The sequence below is a fragment of the Pogoniulus pusillus genome, chromosome 1 (genome assembly GCF_015220805.1).
Source record: "Pogoniulus pusillus isolate bPogPus1 chromosome 1, bPogPus1.pri, whole genome shotgun sequence".
In the NCBI taxonomy this organism is placed as follows: Eukaryota; Metazoa; Chordata; class Aves; order Piciformes; family Lybiidae; genus Pogoniulus; species Pogoniulus pusillus.
Window position 1 is genome coordinate 29156517 of NC_087264.1, and position 16146 is coordinate 29172662.

The following is a 16146-nucleotide window of genomic DNA, read 5'->3' on the forward strand; positions in this document are numbered from 1 at the left end:
TCATTTATGGTGTCTGACTGGATGTATCCTAAGCTGTATTTTATTTCTATTTAGCACTAGCACAAAATCCCCCGTATGTTTTCATTCCAGGGAAAAAAAAAAGTGTTTAAAGGGTATGATCTCATGAATTGTGCAAATAGCTTTCAATATCATCAAGAAAACAGGAAAGATCAAGCATTTTTGATTGAATTTTGATTAATGTCCTTGGCACATGTTTCTGCAAACTGTAAACTGATGTTTAAAATCCTGTTGCTGTTTTTCTAGTATGGACAGGGGCAAATTACTAATACTGTAATTTTCAGAAATTAAGTTCTGTGATTCTTCAAGTTAGCACTGAGCCTTGAAACTTAGGTTGTTGCATAAGAGTTAATAAGCCCTGGACATTAATATATAGTTATGTTGTCTTTTTCGTACATTCCATTATAGTTTCCTAAGGGCAGGAATCCTACTTCTATCTTTCTGTAGGCTTCTTATGTAAGGTTTCATAGTGAGCATCTTGATCTATCCATTCTGCAAATCTGTGGACTCGGTATTGCTTGCTCTTCTAATTGAGCATTGAAGTAGGTTTTGTAATGTTGAATCATAGAATCAACCAGGTTGGAAGAGACCTTCAAGATCATCCAGTCCAACCTATCCCCCAGCCCTATCCAGTCAACTAGACCATGACACCAAGTGTCTCATCCAGTCTTTTCTTGAAGACCTCAAGGGATGGTGCCTCCACCACCAACCTGGGCAGCCCATTCCAATGGGAAATCACTCTCTCTGTGAAGAACTTCCTCCTAACATCCAGCCTATACCTACCCCGGCACAACTTGAGACTGTGTCCCCTTGTTCTATTGCTGGTTGCCTGGCAGAAGAGGCCTACCTTCAGGTAGTTGTAGACAGCAATGAGGTCACCCCTGAGCCTCCTCTTCTCTAGGCTAAACAACCCCAGCTCCCTCAGCCTCTCCTCATAGGATTTGTGTTCCAGGCCCCTCACCAGCTTTGTTGCCCTTCTCTGGACATGTTCCAGCACCTCTGCATCTCTCTTGAATTGAGGAGCCCAGAACTGAACACAGTACTCAAGGTGTGGCCTAACCAGTGTTGAGTACAGGGGAAGAATAACCTCCCTTGTCCTACTGGCCACACTGTTCCTGATGCAGGCCAGGATGCCATTGGCTCTCTTGGCCACCTGGGCACACTGCTGCCTTATCTTCAGCTTACTATCTATCAGTACCCCCCAGGTCCCTTTCATCCTGGCTGCTTCCAGCCACTCTGTCCCCAGCCTGTAGTGTTGCTTGAGGTTGTTGTGGCCAAAGTGCAGAACCCTGCACTTGGCCTTGTTAAATCTCATCCCGTTGGCCTCTGCCCACCCATCCAGCCTGTCCAGGTCCCTCTGCAGGGCTCTCCTACCTTCCAACAGATCAACACCTGCTCCTAACTTGGTGTCATCTGCAAACTTACTGATGCTGGACTCAATCCCCTCGTCCAGGTCATCAATAAAGATATTGAACAGGACTGGGCCCAGTGATGAAGTAGTTGATTGTTATCTAATAAAAACGAGTTTCAACCCCAAATATGTTCATATTGCAGCATCTTGGACAGCATTTTGGTATGCCTGAGCTGCATGTTTAGGACTTTTAAACTATGTTTTAGGCCAAACCTTTCTCTTTCTCCCATCTGTACTGGAAATCTTGTAATGGAGATTAACTTGTATGATTCAGGATTTGTTAGATTTGAATTGTAACTGGTTCACTTTGTAGTGAGCCTGCCAAACAAACACCTTGAATGATAGCAGTAGTCTTAATGCCCTTTCATGACTTCTTTACACATATTACCATGGGATGTGGACCAGATGCAGCTGGGCAGGTGTAGGAACAAGGCGTAGCAAAGCCAGTTAAGGCCTTGTTGAAAGTAGCATTCATTTATGGAACACATTTGAGCAGTGCCAATCATGTAGAGCAGCCGTGCAGGGAAGACATGGTTGTCTTGGCAAAATGGCACGTTCTCTGCAGGTAGCCATATCCAAATCATGTCCTTTGAAAAACCTCATCTTCCTAGAGTTTCATTTCAAAAGTGAGTCTTGGAAGAAGCACAGAAGTATTTTTTTTTTCCTCTAGAGATGAACAAAGCCCATGATCCAATCCATTATATCATGAAATATGCTAGTGCATATGTTCAGACTGATTTATTGTTGTACTTTGTGTAACATCTGCAGCTGTTGATGCAGATGGGTATTTGGACTAATGCCTCTCATATTAGTGCAGAAAAAACTTTGATTTCAATTACTCTTTTTTTCTGATTGAGACTATATTCAATTAAATGAATTGTAATTTATTCTCACAAAAAGGTGAGGGAGTAATTTACTGGAAAGGACAAACACAAAACACAAAAGAACAGCTCTTAATAGGATTACAGTAAGTATTTTTTTTTTAAATTCTCATTCATTATGATCATAGGTTTATGGCACTGTTTTCAGACCTAGCCAGTTTTGTTTCTAATAATATGCCTTCTCTTAAGGCCTAATTTAAAAAGAATTGATTTGAAACATATTTGAATTGAGATGTCTGAGTAGCCATGTCTACTTAATTGAGAGTAAATGAAACAGAGTTTTGCTTAACTGGGATTTCAGCATTACATGTTCTTTTTTTTTAGAGAATCCCATGTGTGTGGGAGGAGAGAAAGCATGCAGTAGTTTCCACAGTTGGCTTACGTTGCTTTGGCTGTTCCAATGTCACAGAGTTTTATGAACACTAGTCAGAATATCCCACAATTTTCTAATAATGGATACCATTATTCCTACTTTACCTGTAGGAACATCAAACCATTGAAATTAAATTAATTACACAATGTTATACAAAAGTTTCAACAACAGAACAAGAAATAGAATGCATTTTTTCCCAAAATTCCAGCTTAAATCCTATTCTGAGGATTTGCCACCTGTCTTGGGTTCAAATGCAAGTTCCCAGAGACTCTAATAAATTTAATAGACCCAATGACAATTTATAGAATTTATAGAGTGCCCTCCCCTCTTCCCCCTCCTTTTTCCCAAAGATAGGGAGAGAGAGGTAAGTGCACCCAAATAAATCAATCTCACTCGATTTGGAAGTTAAAAAGGAAAAGTTTAACAATAACTTAGAAAAGGTATTGGAGGTAGGGAAGTTTACAAAGGATAAGGAAGGGAAAACAGCAAAATACAAAAAAGGGATGGATACAACCCGAGCAATGTGATGGTGTCTCTGCCTTGTGGCTGCCACATGGTGTGCTGGTATGCAGTGTGTGTGTGTGTTTCGAGAGGGAGCAAAGAAAAGAGAGCGAGACAGGAAGCTCCTCTCTTTTTTATACCACAGGAAGTGGGGGGGGAGTGGGCTAACCATCACCTGGAGTGTGGCCCACCCCTGGGGAGGGGCCAAGACCCCTAGGGTCAGGTTCAGGGTTACGCCCCCCCCGGAGTGTTAACCCTATACACCACCTTGTGAATATTTTATTAGTTTTGTATCAACTAATAATGGTCCAAGATTGATTATGACCTTTAAGGAAAACAGCTTTTCATGAAGAAATTATCATAGAATCAAGATGCTCTAGGCTGCATTTATCCCTATTGTTGGAGCTTCTACCATGTGAAGTACAGCTTTCTAAATTGCTACGGGGTACACAAGGTGGTTTTACCACTTCTGTTTATGATAAGCAACACAGAATTCCTCAATTTATTCAACATTGAGACTGAAGAAAAGTGGACACAGCCTCACCTTGCTCCTATTACTTCCTGTTGTCTTTTAGTCCTTTCCACTGCTTGACTCCAATCTCATTCAGTTTGCCTCTCTGAACTCCAAATCTGCAAATATCTGCCTTTCATACTTTGATCTGTGATTTTTGTCCTCTGTATTAACCCAATGATTTTCTGCACTTTGGCTTTCAAACTCAATTTTTCCTGCTGTTTTGTTGCTCCCTATGGATACTGTTCCTACCTTGCCTCCTTTAATCATCCAGTTCAACTCCCTCACTCTCTTCTCCTTATTCAGAGATGCTTATTGGTCCCATTATGTTTTTAGTTCTTCCATGCTGCATTACTGATTCTCACTGCTTGTTATTTTCCCCAGTCCTCTTCCAGTCTTCATATCTGATTTTCAACATTTTAAATTTACATCAGATTCATTCTTTCTTGTGTGTTTGCATTCCCAGCTACTGGCAAGCGTTGAGGCACTTGGGCAAGAGGAACCTTCCCTTTCTTCAGCTTTGAGGTGTCCTGTCTTAGAGATTTCCTGGCCCATGGCAGTCCAGTTTGGAATCAGGATGAAAGTTCTTCTCGCATCATGAGCTGGAGAATGTCCATAATAGGTAGAATCTATGGAAAATTTAGCTAGTGTAATCTTGGTCTCTACTGAATAGATGGTATCTGCAACTGCTTGTTGAGGTTTTCTGATGAAATGCAGTTTTGCAGTGGTTGTCTGGTTTTTAGTCCACGTTTTCCAATAATTCTGGAACAAACTGGTTGGCTTGAACCAAATTTGACGGAAGGGTAGAGATATTCTACAAGTTTATGTGCCAACTGAGTAGGGAAGAGATCCTAATAGTGCTTCTACTGTGGGAAAGTTCAGTGATCACTGGAGAATTCATGTGAGAGCACAATGTTAAGAGGAAAGCCTTAGGCAAACAAGTGAGGTGGCTCAAGAACTGAGTTACAGTCATTGGGCCAGAATTACTGAAAGAGAAGCTTTGGAATCATACTATCTACGTGTGGCCAAAAGTAATTAGATTACTAAAGCAATCAGGAGCAATGGAAGAATCGCAACATGACACGAAAGTGAACCCTGAAACAAATACAGGGCTGTTTTCTGCAGATGTTCTGCAAGAAAGAAAACCCTTTGCAGTCATTCCCACTGAATCCCACTGACTGAGTGAAAGAAAAGCAACAGGGCTAATTGCACAGTTTGATAAGTTTATTCCATGGTTATTTTTAAGTGGAGCTCCCATAGATGAAGGGATGTAAGCAAAACCACATGTTGAAGCCCTGCTATAAGGAAGCTCCATGAAAATCAGAGCACCAGCCTGCAGTTACATTTTCCTACAACTTGGGAAGCAAGTCTCAAGAATGAAGTGCTGATGGTGATCTTATTTCATAATTTCCACTATGTACGTGGTTTTAAAAGGAACAGTTCTCTTTAGTTTTAGTTGTGGAATTGGGAAATGTTTGTATCTTCAAGTGGGGAACAGAAGCACTGCTTCAGTAATGGCTCTGAAAGAGGTTGCTATTGGTAGCCCCTTTCTGCCACTGGAAGGAAGAAAATCCCTTTCCCCCTTACCATATCAAATGCAGCTGCTGCTTCTTGTCTACAAGGCTCAGAAATCACGTTGTAATTGTTGCTTCCCCCTGCCCCCAATCTTTCTTTGTCCTGAAGCTTTGAATGTGTAGCTTTCCCAGTTGTCTTTCATTTTTTTACCTAAAACTTTCTTAAGCCCTTTTTGATGCTAACATTCAAACTATTAAAAATCCCTTGGGGTAAATTTGTCTTTTCCTCTTAAACTGTGCACTTTCCTTCCATAGTGACATCTTAAAATTACATTTCCAAGAGCCTCTCAGTAGTTTTTTCCTCTACCATTCAATTCTTGAAGTCCTTATCTGTCTTTTTGTGCACTTCTGACTTCTTTATACGGATTTGAAGCCTTTGTGATGGCAAATAATGTGTTTCCATGTCTCTATATACTGATATTTGTGAAAATAGTGTCATAATGATTTATTTTCCATCCATTCAAGCAATACTGGTTTCTTAGGTCAAAGTTGTGTACAAGCTTCTTTAGCATAAGTTTCAACTGTCATGCTAATATATCTCTTACTTGCTCACTTCTCATCAACTATGTACCACTGCTAAGAATACTACTTGCTAATATTTTTGCTGTTCTTATTTTGCTAATAGTATGACTTTTTTTTTTCTTCTGCCCATAAAAATTGATATTTTTACAGCATATTGTCCTTGGTATGGGATTATTAGGCAGATGTGCTGCCTAGTGGAGATGTTATTGGTTTTTTTAGCAGAAATCAGCATCTTGTCTCAAACAAGAGTTGAAGTATGACCTGAAAATTAAAAATCCCCTGTTGAGACTTATCTCTTTCTGGGCAGTTACAGTAAAGTGGTGGTATTTGTGAAAAATATTTTACTATTGATTTTAATATCACATTTAGTACATTTAGCTGTCCACTGGAGAAGCAAATGACCTGGCAGTGGATGAGATTTCACAGTGGTGAAGCTCTGAAATCATATACGTCTCTCTGTGTATGTTAGCTAATTTTCTGTATGGATGGCAAAGCCATTAGTACTTGTTATATCTATTTCAAAAAGCCAAAACTGTGTGAAGGTCTTGGCAGCTTGCCTACTAGAACCTTTTGATCCACCATGCACTTCTTAGTAAACTTTGCCAGGTGTCCTTTCAGCTGGTGTATGGCAAGGCTTTGATGTTATGAGCAGGGAGAGTATAAGAAATTACTGTTCAGGTATTGCTGTATGAATTGTCTGACTGCAATGCTTCAGATTTTGCAGCCACACTGGAACTAATGCAAGTCTTGGAAGCTTCTAGAGGCTGCCACTGATTTGATGGTAAAAGTTTCTGGCTCTGTTTCATGGTGAGCAGAGGGTGGCATATCACTCTGTATGTGGCATGAACAGAAAATGAAGAATTTCACCTTTGGTCATGTTGCTTACTGACCAGATGGGTCAGACTGGTGTTGCTCAGGTGAAGTCTGCTTGCATGCTGTGGGTTAGACTTTGCTTTGGTTTTTACCTATGTTTCTGGTGCCTAATACTCATTATTGTCTTTATGTCAAAGATCTTTTCAATCAAATTGATGGTGAGGACCATAGAAGCTTGGATCAGAGGAGAGCCTCAAGAATTTGTATAGTCTAAGTATAAAAGAAGTAATAGCAGGCATGGAAGCATAATTAAACAGAACTACTGATTGTGAGCACTGTGTTTGGCATGTCAGCATTTAGCAGAAGATTTAACCAGGGAGTTCTGGACACAATATCATGTTTGACAAACTGGAAAAACAAATGCTTTGAAGGTCTTTGATTCCATGGAGTTATTAAAGCTGCAAGGTGCACAACTAATGCAGAGTGTTTATCAGGAGGCATATTGTTCATAGACCGTTTCATTTGGTCTTTTCAGGTGTTCCAGGACCTTGGCACTTCCGTCTTGTCAGGTGCATTTAGAGGATACAACATCTGCCTCTTTGCATACGGACAGACAGGCTCAGGAAAAACTTACACAATGATGGGAACCCCTGTGAGTTACAGTATTCATTGTGCACTCAGGGCTGAGGGCCCAGCAGAAACATCTCTTTGTTTTTAAATTGTGTTTATGGTGCATGTTGAGCAGAATGCCTGTGTGTGCTTTCTTTGAGGTTTTTTTTGTATAAAATGAGACTGATGCATTTACATTTAGGGAAATAATGTGGCATCAGCTGAAAGTATTAGAAAGTATGGTGCAGATTCAATATTTAATTTAACCTTCATCTTACTATACATTCTTATCATTATGTTAAAGGACAAAAAAATCTATACATCTGAGTAATTCTGGGATTTAGAAAGTTATAGCTCAAGATAATGCAAAGTTTTCATTCTCAGGGAAATTTTTGGCAGAGGTATGCTGAAATTAAATTACTTACACAAATGAAACTGCATAAACTTCACAGGAATACTTTAATAACAAGCCTCATTATCTGCTTGAGATTCATCTGGTGCAGAAGTGATCCTTTGGCCTGTGAAAACCAGTGCTTCCAGTTTTGAAATGGTTTTGGATATTGTTTACAGGAGTTGTTATATTTTAAGGTGCTTACTTTCCAGGAACCACTCTTAAATGCATCTTAATCTTGGCCCTCAAATCGATGAGGTCATTTGAGAATTTCCTGTGTTTTGCTGCAGAAGAAGACAGTTTGATATTTATCCATAAATATTCTTGACTGTTGGTGAAACATGCCTTTATAAAAGAAAAATTTCATTTAATAGTTTGCATGAGTCAGCAACTACACCCTTGGGATTTGGTTTTGGAGGTGAAATAAGGGAAGCATTTGTTCAAACCCTGAAGATACAAAAACAAACAAACAAAAAAAAAACCAAAACCAAAAAACCTAAACCTCTTCTGGTATGCTTTGTGCTTGTCACAAACGTTTGAATTTTAAAACTTAATTTTAGCTACAGATATGAGCAACAGCATTTGGTGAATCACAAGCTGATTTTCATTCATTTTATGCAAAACCAAGCTTAACTCTATGAAAGTTTGAAGAATTGCTAAAAATGGAGTCAATAGGTGACAAGTTAGAATATTTGTATTACATTATTTTTTAAATACCTTACAAGTTCAGAATGGACACATCTTGGTATTACCATTATTTCCAAGGACATTTCTAGAGGTAGTATTTATAAGAGACTTCTGACTTAGAAAGTCCAGCAGAATCCTGTTTTTATCTGACCTTCAGTAACATGTATATTACTGTGAAACAGTGTTCAAAATCTGGAAGACACAAGCTTTTGATATAAACTGAACTTTTATGCATGATGGTTCACTTAACCTGGATTTTATCCACCCAACAGCATTTTATTTCTACCTTCTAAAAGCCTTTCATGCTGTTCAGCCTAGAATTTTCCTCACAGTGTGTAGGACCTAAAATGGGAGCAGTTGTCTCCTAAGAGCACTTCATCAGACATAACCACATTGTTACTTCAGTGTATTGTAGAGTGTTTGGGCAGCAGCCCATATTCCGTTCTCTGAGACACTAGATTTATAAATCTAGAACATAAAGCTGTTTCAAGCCTGTTCTCTGATGCTATAGCTTAAAGACATAAAAGTAATATAAGGAAAAGGAAAAAACCCTGATCAGTCAAGCTAATTCTAGTGTGGATGTGGTTTCTTCTAGACTGCAGCAGCTCTGATGTAGGCATGTCCAGTATGTTTACGTCAAAAAACTCTTCCATTTTAACCAAAGACTCTAAACTTGACATCCATGCTGTATAAGGTGCTCTGAAATGAAATAATTTTTACTAAAAAGAGCATTTGCACTGAAGCTAAGATAGCTGATGTTACACAGCACACAGGTCCCTGCAGTGTTTCATGTGCAAGACATTTCAGCTGGAGTCACAACACTGCCATACTGTTCTGGTCTACACTCTGGGGTGGTTTATGTTGTAATCCACCATACAGTCATTATTTTAATGCTGCACTGTGATTCTGTCTTGTTCTTATGATTTGGCTTTTAATTAAAATAAAAAAAGTAACAGCCAGAATATTGTTTAATTTTTTTCTGTCTGTTATTTGAAGGCATCCATTGGTCTGACACCCCGTATATGTGAGGTACTTTTTTTTTTTATTTCACTTGTATTTGCCTAAGCTGTTAGATTTGCTTGCTGGATTTTAAATTTTATATTTTCTGGCTTGTTCAGGGCCTCTTTTCAAGGAAGGATGATTACTCAGATCAGACAGCATCATGCAGAGTAAAGGTCAGGTAAGTATCTCTGGCAGCGGTATGAATGCTTTCAACAACATTGCTATGGTCAAGCAAAGTCAAGACTAGTTGATGATGTTCTTGTTTTCTCAGATGATAATCATTTTGGGATGAGGGGGAGAACACAGATGAAGGATGAGAAAGTGCTGTGTTTAGTTTTGCATCTCAGTATAGCTCTTTGGAAGTTGCCTGTTCACTTTTGTATGGACAGCTGAAATAGGATGCATAAATATTTGTTTCCTGTTCATGTAACTCTCACATTTGAGCCATAACCCCACCTTCTAATCTTCTTCCTCACTCCTATTTGTCTAATGAAGCATTATGATTGGAAATCTGAGTATTTGAAATCATTATTATTATTAAAGCTTATTTTAAATAAAATGCTGAATGTCTTTTGCTTCTTGGAAGCTTTCTTCTATGAGTCCTTTCCATGTGCAGTGGAAGAAGGGATAATGAAAATAAGCTTGTTTATGCAGACTATGAAAGATTCAGGTAGTTGAACTGTCTAGATAAATGCCTTCTTTAACAAAATAATTATATGCATTTAACACTTCTTGCCCCCTCAGTTTTCTCGAAATCTATAATGAGCGTGTCCGAGATTTGTTAAAACAGTCAGACCAAAAGAAGCCTTACACACTTAGAGTCCGAGAACACCCTGAGACAGGACCATATGTGCAAGGTAAGAGCTTCACAAGTAAATATTTATTAGGTCTGTATGTATCTTTACATATATTCTTGCTGTGGTCCTGATTGCTGCTACTTTTCAAGAGTTTCTTTCCTTGAGTATTTTGCTTGTTGATACAAACATGGGTAGTACACTGGAGGCTGTGCCTCTGTTACCCTGGTGGCTGGACATCCTGCACTCCACAGATCGTGAGAGCCATGGTGTCTTGCTCTCTTGAGTTTTAAAGAAATATTTACCAATCCACCATCATAGAATGGTTTAGGTTGGAGGGGACATCAAAGGTCATCTAGTTCCAACCCCTCTGCCACAGACAGGGACACTTCCCACTAGAACAGGTTGCTTGAGGTTTCATCCAACCTAGCCCTGAACACCTTCAGGGAGGGAGCATCCACAAGCTCCCTGGGCAACCTGTTCCAGTGTTTCACCACCCTCACTGTAAAAGAACCCTTTTGTAACATCTAGTTTGAATCTCCCTTTTTCCAGTTTAAATCCATTGCCCCCAGTCCTGTCATTATGAGACCTTGTAAATAATCCCTCCCCAGCCTTCCTGTAGGCCCCGTTCAGATGCTGAAAGGCTACTACAAGGTCTCCTGGAAGCCTCTTCTCCAGGCTGAAGAGCCCCAACTCTCGTAGCCTGTCCTCAGCAGAGGTGCTCCAGCTCTCTGATCTTTGTGACCCTCCTCTGAACTTACTCCAACAGTTTGATGTCCTTCTTGTGCTGGGGGCTTCAGAACTGTACACAGTATTCCAGGTAGGGCCTGACATGTCAGATCAAATACTGATATGCTCTTCTCTGATGTTTGTTTTGTGAATTCTTTTTGTTCTCCCTGGCTCCCATTTCTCTCTCTTTTTTTAATCACTGCATTATGTCAGATTGTTAACCTCGCTTTGGAGATTAAGGCAGGATAGGGCAACTTGAGTGTGTGATTTAATGGAGCCTGGAATTCCTAGTTCTCATTCCCTGAACACCTGCAGTATCAGTCATAGTACATCCAGCAATCAACAGTTGTTACCAAATCATCCTCTCAGAAATGCTTAAAACAAGCACTTGGCAATTGTTGAGCTTGCATGGTCCTGTACACAAGGGACTGTCTGGCATTCTGGTTACTTTTGCTGTGCTTTCCCAGCACATCAGCATGCTGTTTAAGGAGGCTAGAAAAATAGATTAATTCATGGTCTCATTAGTATGGCAAACTTACCATTCTTTGAAAAGCAGATTCATAGTCATTTGGCCTTTATTTTCCAAGATTCTTTTTCTACCTGCTTGTATCAGACAACTTCACTGTTGTGGGAGTACAGATACTAATTATTTTCTTCTAGCAGCTGCTCATTCACCTCACAAGAAAAGGTCTTTAAACTGCTTCCTTCCTTGGCAATCTCCATCCCTTTTCTCAGGCCTTATATCTCCACTGATTCCTTGGCTGAATGTAGTGGAGTTCCCTTGCTTTAAATGAAAATGAAGTTATAGCTTCTGCCAATGGACTGGATTGCCTTTTGTCACTATTTTGTCTTCATCTGGAACCTTCCGGGACAAATCTTTTACTTCTCTTCCAATTCTGTTTGGAGGTTGCTGGAGTTTTCTCGTTGTTTTGAAGTTTTGTGGGGTGTTTTTTGTTTGATGTTTTTTTAAGCTTTGATTTAGTTTTGTTTTTTGGTTTTGTTTGTGTAGTGGATTAGGAACTTCCCTCCCCCCTGCAGTGTTGGAATTTGCCAGACCAGCTCAGACAGCTTGGAGATAAAATGAAGCTATATTTACAGCACAGCAAAATTTACAAACATATATACACAATATATTACAAGTATTTACAATTATCTACAATTACATACAAATTACAGTGCAGAAATCCAAGCTACCTCCTCGACAAAAAAAATTGCCCAGAAGTTTTCCCTCTCTTTCTCACCCTACTTTCCCAGACAGACAAACAAAAACAAAAGCCAGCAAATCTTACTTATTTTCTGCTAGCCAAGATTAAGGGAAAGATACTAGAGCAGAGTTAAGAGGAATCAAATAGATCCAGTGACACAGACCAGAATGGACAAGATTATTTAAATTTTGGCAAACCAATGAATGATGTAGACTTCACCTTTGTTTTCTTTTCACAACCAATCATCTAATTTCTCTCATTAAAATAATCTGATTAGCTTCAAACCAGCACAGTTTGCTTGCTTGTTTTGTTGTGTTGGGGTTTTTGTTTGGTTGTTCATTTGTTTGTTCTTTAAATGATTTAACCTTTTTGAATAAGGATGTTATGTATATACATAACTGAAAATTTTAAGTGGAATATTTTTTTATGCTGGAGCTCTGAAATATCCCATAAAAGTTCCCAGTGGATTACATTTGATAGAATAAGAGAAAAGAATAATGGAAAAAGATTAACCTAAAAACTATATGCTAGATTTGGCCACTTCTGTAAACCTACTACAAATATCTTATTTTAGAAGATTTTATCTCTCTGTATCTTATGACAGCCTCCAAAAATCACTGTGTTAATGCTTGTAAGAAAAAAAAATAGTTTTAGTGATAAATGTGACTCACATTTTTTGAAAAGACAAAATCACATGCATGGAAAATGAAGTAATTTGTCTGCTGAAGACATCACAGGGTGTAATTAGGTGCTCTTGTGAGAGCATGAAAACAGAAATTATTTCAGGCTGGTGAGTCAGTGACTTTGGACAACAGATGACATAGTTTTGTTTTTTAGTTGTGCCTATATAAATATATATCAATAAATATGCTTATGTGCAGTTTAGACAAGTACCACTGTAACATTTTGCATTACTTGGAAACGTGGTGGCTTTTGAGCAGAAGGACTAATAAAGGTGGTTTGGTTACACTGCTCCTTTTGGAACTGCACTCATTAGCTCACATCAATAATAAGCAGTAGTGAGAAAATACAAAGGTCTTTTGAATGCAGGTGAAGAGAACAGTCAGCTTGATTTTTATTACATCAAATTAAAGAAAATGAACTGCTTCAGAACTCTGGAACAAAATGCCCTTCTCAACTGCAGTAATATATTGCTGCAATCAACAATTGCTGATCTCTGTAATTGGAGCCTTCTGCATGCTGAAGTAGTCTTTGACAGTTTTACATGTAGGCTCTCCCTGTGCAAGGTCAGAGTGCAAAATCTTGTTTCCAATAGCTAGATGGCCAAGATTGAAATTATCAGCAAGCTTACTAGGAGTGAAGTCTATTCTGCAATTCCTTTCCAGGCAATTTGATGTATGGAAGAAAGAAAAAAGGTAAACATCAGCAGAGCTCAGAAATGTTCCATTATTTCCCAGTATGTTATGGAATAGTACCTGTATTTGCATCACACTTCTTGTAAGCCATCAGCTTGATCAGGAGCTTCCCTGTGTACTGTTAGTGTGTCAGTTCTGTGGTTAGTGTCAAGGCTATCCTGAGTATAGTTAGCACTGGATGAAGAACAGAGGGGTAAATCAGAAAGCTTAACCCCTTTAAGGATGCATAGATGTTCTGGGCAATGCATTTTCCATTTGCAAGTCCAGTCAGGAAATCCTATCTCGAACACCAAATATTTTGACTAGTTTCCAGCCCATCGTTTTTTCCACGTAAAAGCTGTGAGATTGTAGGCTTTAAAATGCTGAAAGTGTTTCAGTGCTTTGGGTTGGAATCATTTCAAACTTCTTCCTCACAGATGGTTGCACTGTTAAGGAATCAGCCTCTCTTAAGTCAGGAAATGATGCAATCTATTTTGTTACCCTGAGACGGATTTGTGGGGAAGATCCTTTTTTACTCTGAGGCAGATTTCTAGATGAGCAAGTGTTTTTGATCTTTCTATGGGATTTGAAAATAACCTTTCTTTTTTCCTAGCAGCCAAAAGAAAACTGATAATTCTTTTCAAACAGTATTTACAATTATCTTACTGAAAAACTAAATGTTTTGAACTCTGATGGGTTACTCATGGAAATGTAGGTAGATAAGAGTTTCTTCTATGCCTCCATTTTATAACTGGATTTTTATTCAGTTAAATAATATCCTGAAAAGGGTCTGGGAAAACAATATATGATAGTTTCCATATTCTGATCTTTGATTATCCCAGTGCTGCTGGAAAAATTATGTGCTTCTTTCTCAAGTGGAAAATGTGAATGCTTCTGGAAATAATGTGTGGTGAAGAGACACTAGAGAGCAGAAGAAATGCTTTTGTTTGAAAGTCATCCAGCACTTTGTGTGCATGTCTATATGCGACAGCCAAGGGTTGCTTAAAAGGGAGGGTGACCCAAAATATTTTTTCCCCTTTGTCTATCAGTTGTTAAGGACTGAAATAAATTCCTACCTTTGGCTTAGATTTTGCTTTCATTTTACCGTCAAGCAAACTGCTCTCATGTAAGGATAGACTGTAACAATGTCAGAAGTACTTTTTTTTAGTCTTGCTGAATTTTCTATTCATTGTGCCTTACATTCTAGCAGTAGGTAAATTATTTGATCCAAATAAACCACATTTTTCAGTACTCTGCTTTTATCCACACTTCAGTACAAATTAGTGCAAGGGGAAGAAGTAGCCCTGGATTCCAGCTGTGAGATAAAACACTTCACAAAGGAGTGTTTCACTAGGTGTTGAATGACAAAGATTTGGTTCATACCCAAGCACGTTTTTTTAGGAGTCCTTGCAGTACAAAAGATAGCTAATCATCGCCATAAAATGTATATGAGGCTTATTAAAATAGATTTAGGTGAAATACAAGACTGTTGAGGTTAATCTTGTGTCCTGGAATTTGCATTTTCCAAGAGGCTGGCAGCACAGCAGCACACTGCCCTCCGCTGGGATCCTGTCAGTCACAACCACTGCTCCAACAGCAGGTTCTGCAATGCAGTACTTCTCTCACTGCTTTTCACTAGAATTCTTGCTCCTTAAAAATAAACTCAAATTAAAAACCAAACCAAGTAAGTACTACCAAAAACAAACGAAAAACCTTGAAGGCAGAAGATGTGAAAAGACCATAAGCTTCCTATAAATATTTGGTACCAGAGAAGGTTTATATCTGATGTTAGGAAAAAATTATTCCTGAAAAGAGTTGGCAAGCCCTGGAACAGGCTGCCTAGAGAAGTGGTGGAGCATGCCCAATCCTGAAGGGAGTTAGGAGATATGCAGACATGATACCGAGGGACATGATTTAGTGGTGACCTGGCAATGCTGGATCAGTGTTTGGACTTGATGGCCTTAAAGGTCTTTTTCAACTAAAATGATTTTTTTATTCTATGAAGCCCCTCAAGTGTTGCAGGCTCAAGCCTAGTTAACTAAATTAGAAATATTCAAAGAGATTGGGTTCCCAATTCTGTTAGATGTGTGAGCAGAGCCACTATCTAGAAGCTATGGCAAAAAGCTACTTCACAGGATCTCTACCCAATTAGTAGCGGTGACATCACTGAAAATTTCTCCTGGAGTTTTACTGTTTTTTAAATACCATTGCTCTTCAGATGGGACAGGAAAAGGTTTGTGCTTTGGAGGTACGAGGCATTTTTAATAGTTATGTCATTGCATCTGAAGGATTAACCTGATTTTTTTTTTTTTTTAAAATAAAATGGCTTTTTGAAACAATAAAATAGTTGAGAGACTACTTGTAGAACAGACTGGCATCCCAGCAGTACTTCCTTATGCTCCTGATAAATTGAGTAAATTGTTGGGTAAATTGGCTTGAAAGTACCTGAGGAAAATACGCATTTAACTCTTGAAATCTTTGACAGGATTGACTCAACATTTAGTTACAGACTACAAGCAAGTTGTAGAACTTCTAGAAGAAGGAATAGCTAAAAGGTATTTTATAAACTAAACCAGATCCCTCTTTCTTTAATGTTTCTTTCACTTTGTGTTGATTTCATTGATTTTTTTTTTTACTGATATTGTTGCCAACAATTTGTCATGACAGTGTTGGATTTGCTGTCATCCACACTTGAAGGTACAAGCACTCATGAAGTTGTTTCTTCAAAACTGATCCCATGCTGACTTACAAACAAAATTCCACCACCTGT

The 16146-nt window shown here is 38.7% G+C and overlaps 1 protein-coding gene across 1 annotated transcript in view; it reads left to right on the forward strand.

The window, feature by feature from the left end:
* The window catches only part of STARD9 (StAR related lipid transfer domain containing 9), a 105263-nt gene that overhangs the window by 37855 nt on the left and 51262 nt on the right, over window positions 1-16146 (forward strand). The window contains exons 4-8 of the mRNA XM_064146536.1: window positions 7140-7256; window positions 9288-9320; window positions 9410-9471; window positions 10038-10150; window positions 15862-15931. Of these exons, the coding sequence (XP_064002606.1) occupies window positions 7140-7256; window positions 9288-9320; window positions 9410-9471; window positions 10038-10150; window positions 15862-15931 (395 nt within the window). The remainder of the gene's footprint in view (window positions 1-7139; window positions 7257-9287; window positions 9321-9409; window positions 9472-10037; window positions 10151-15861; window positions 15932-16146) is intronic.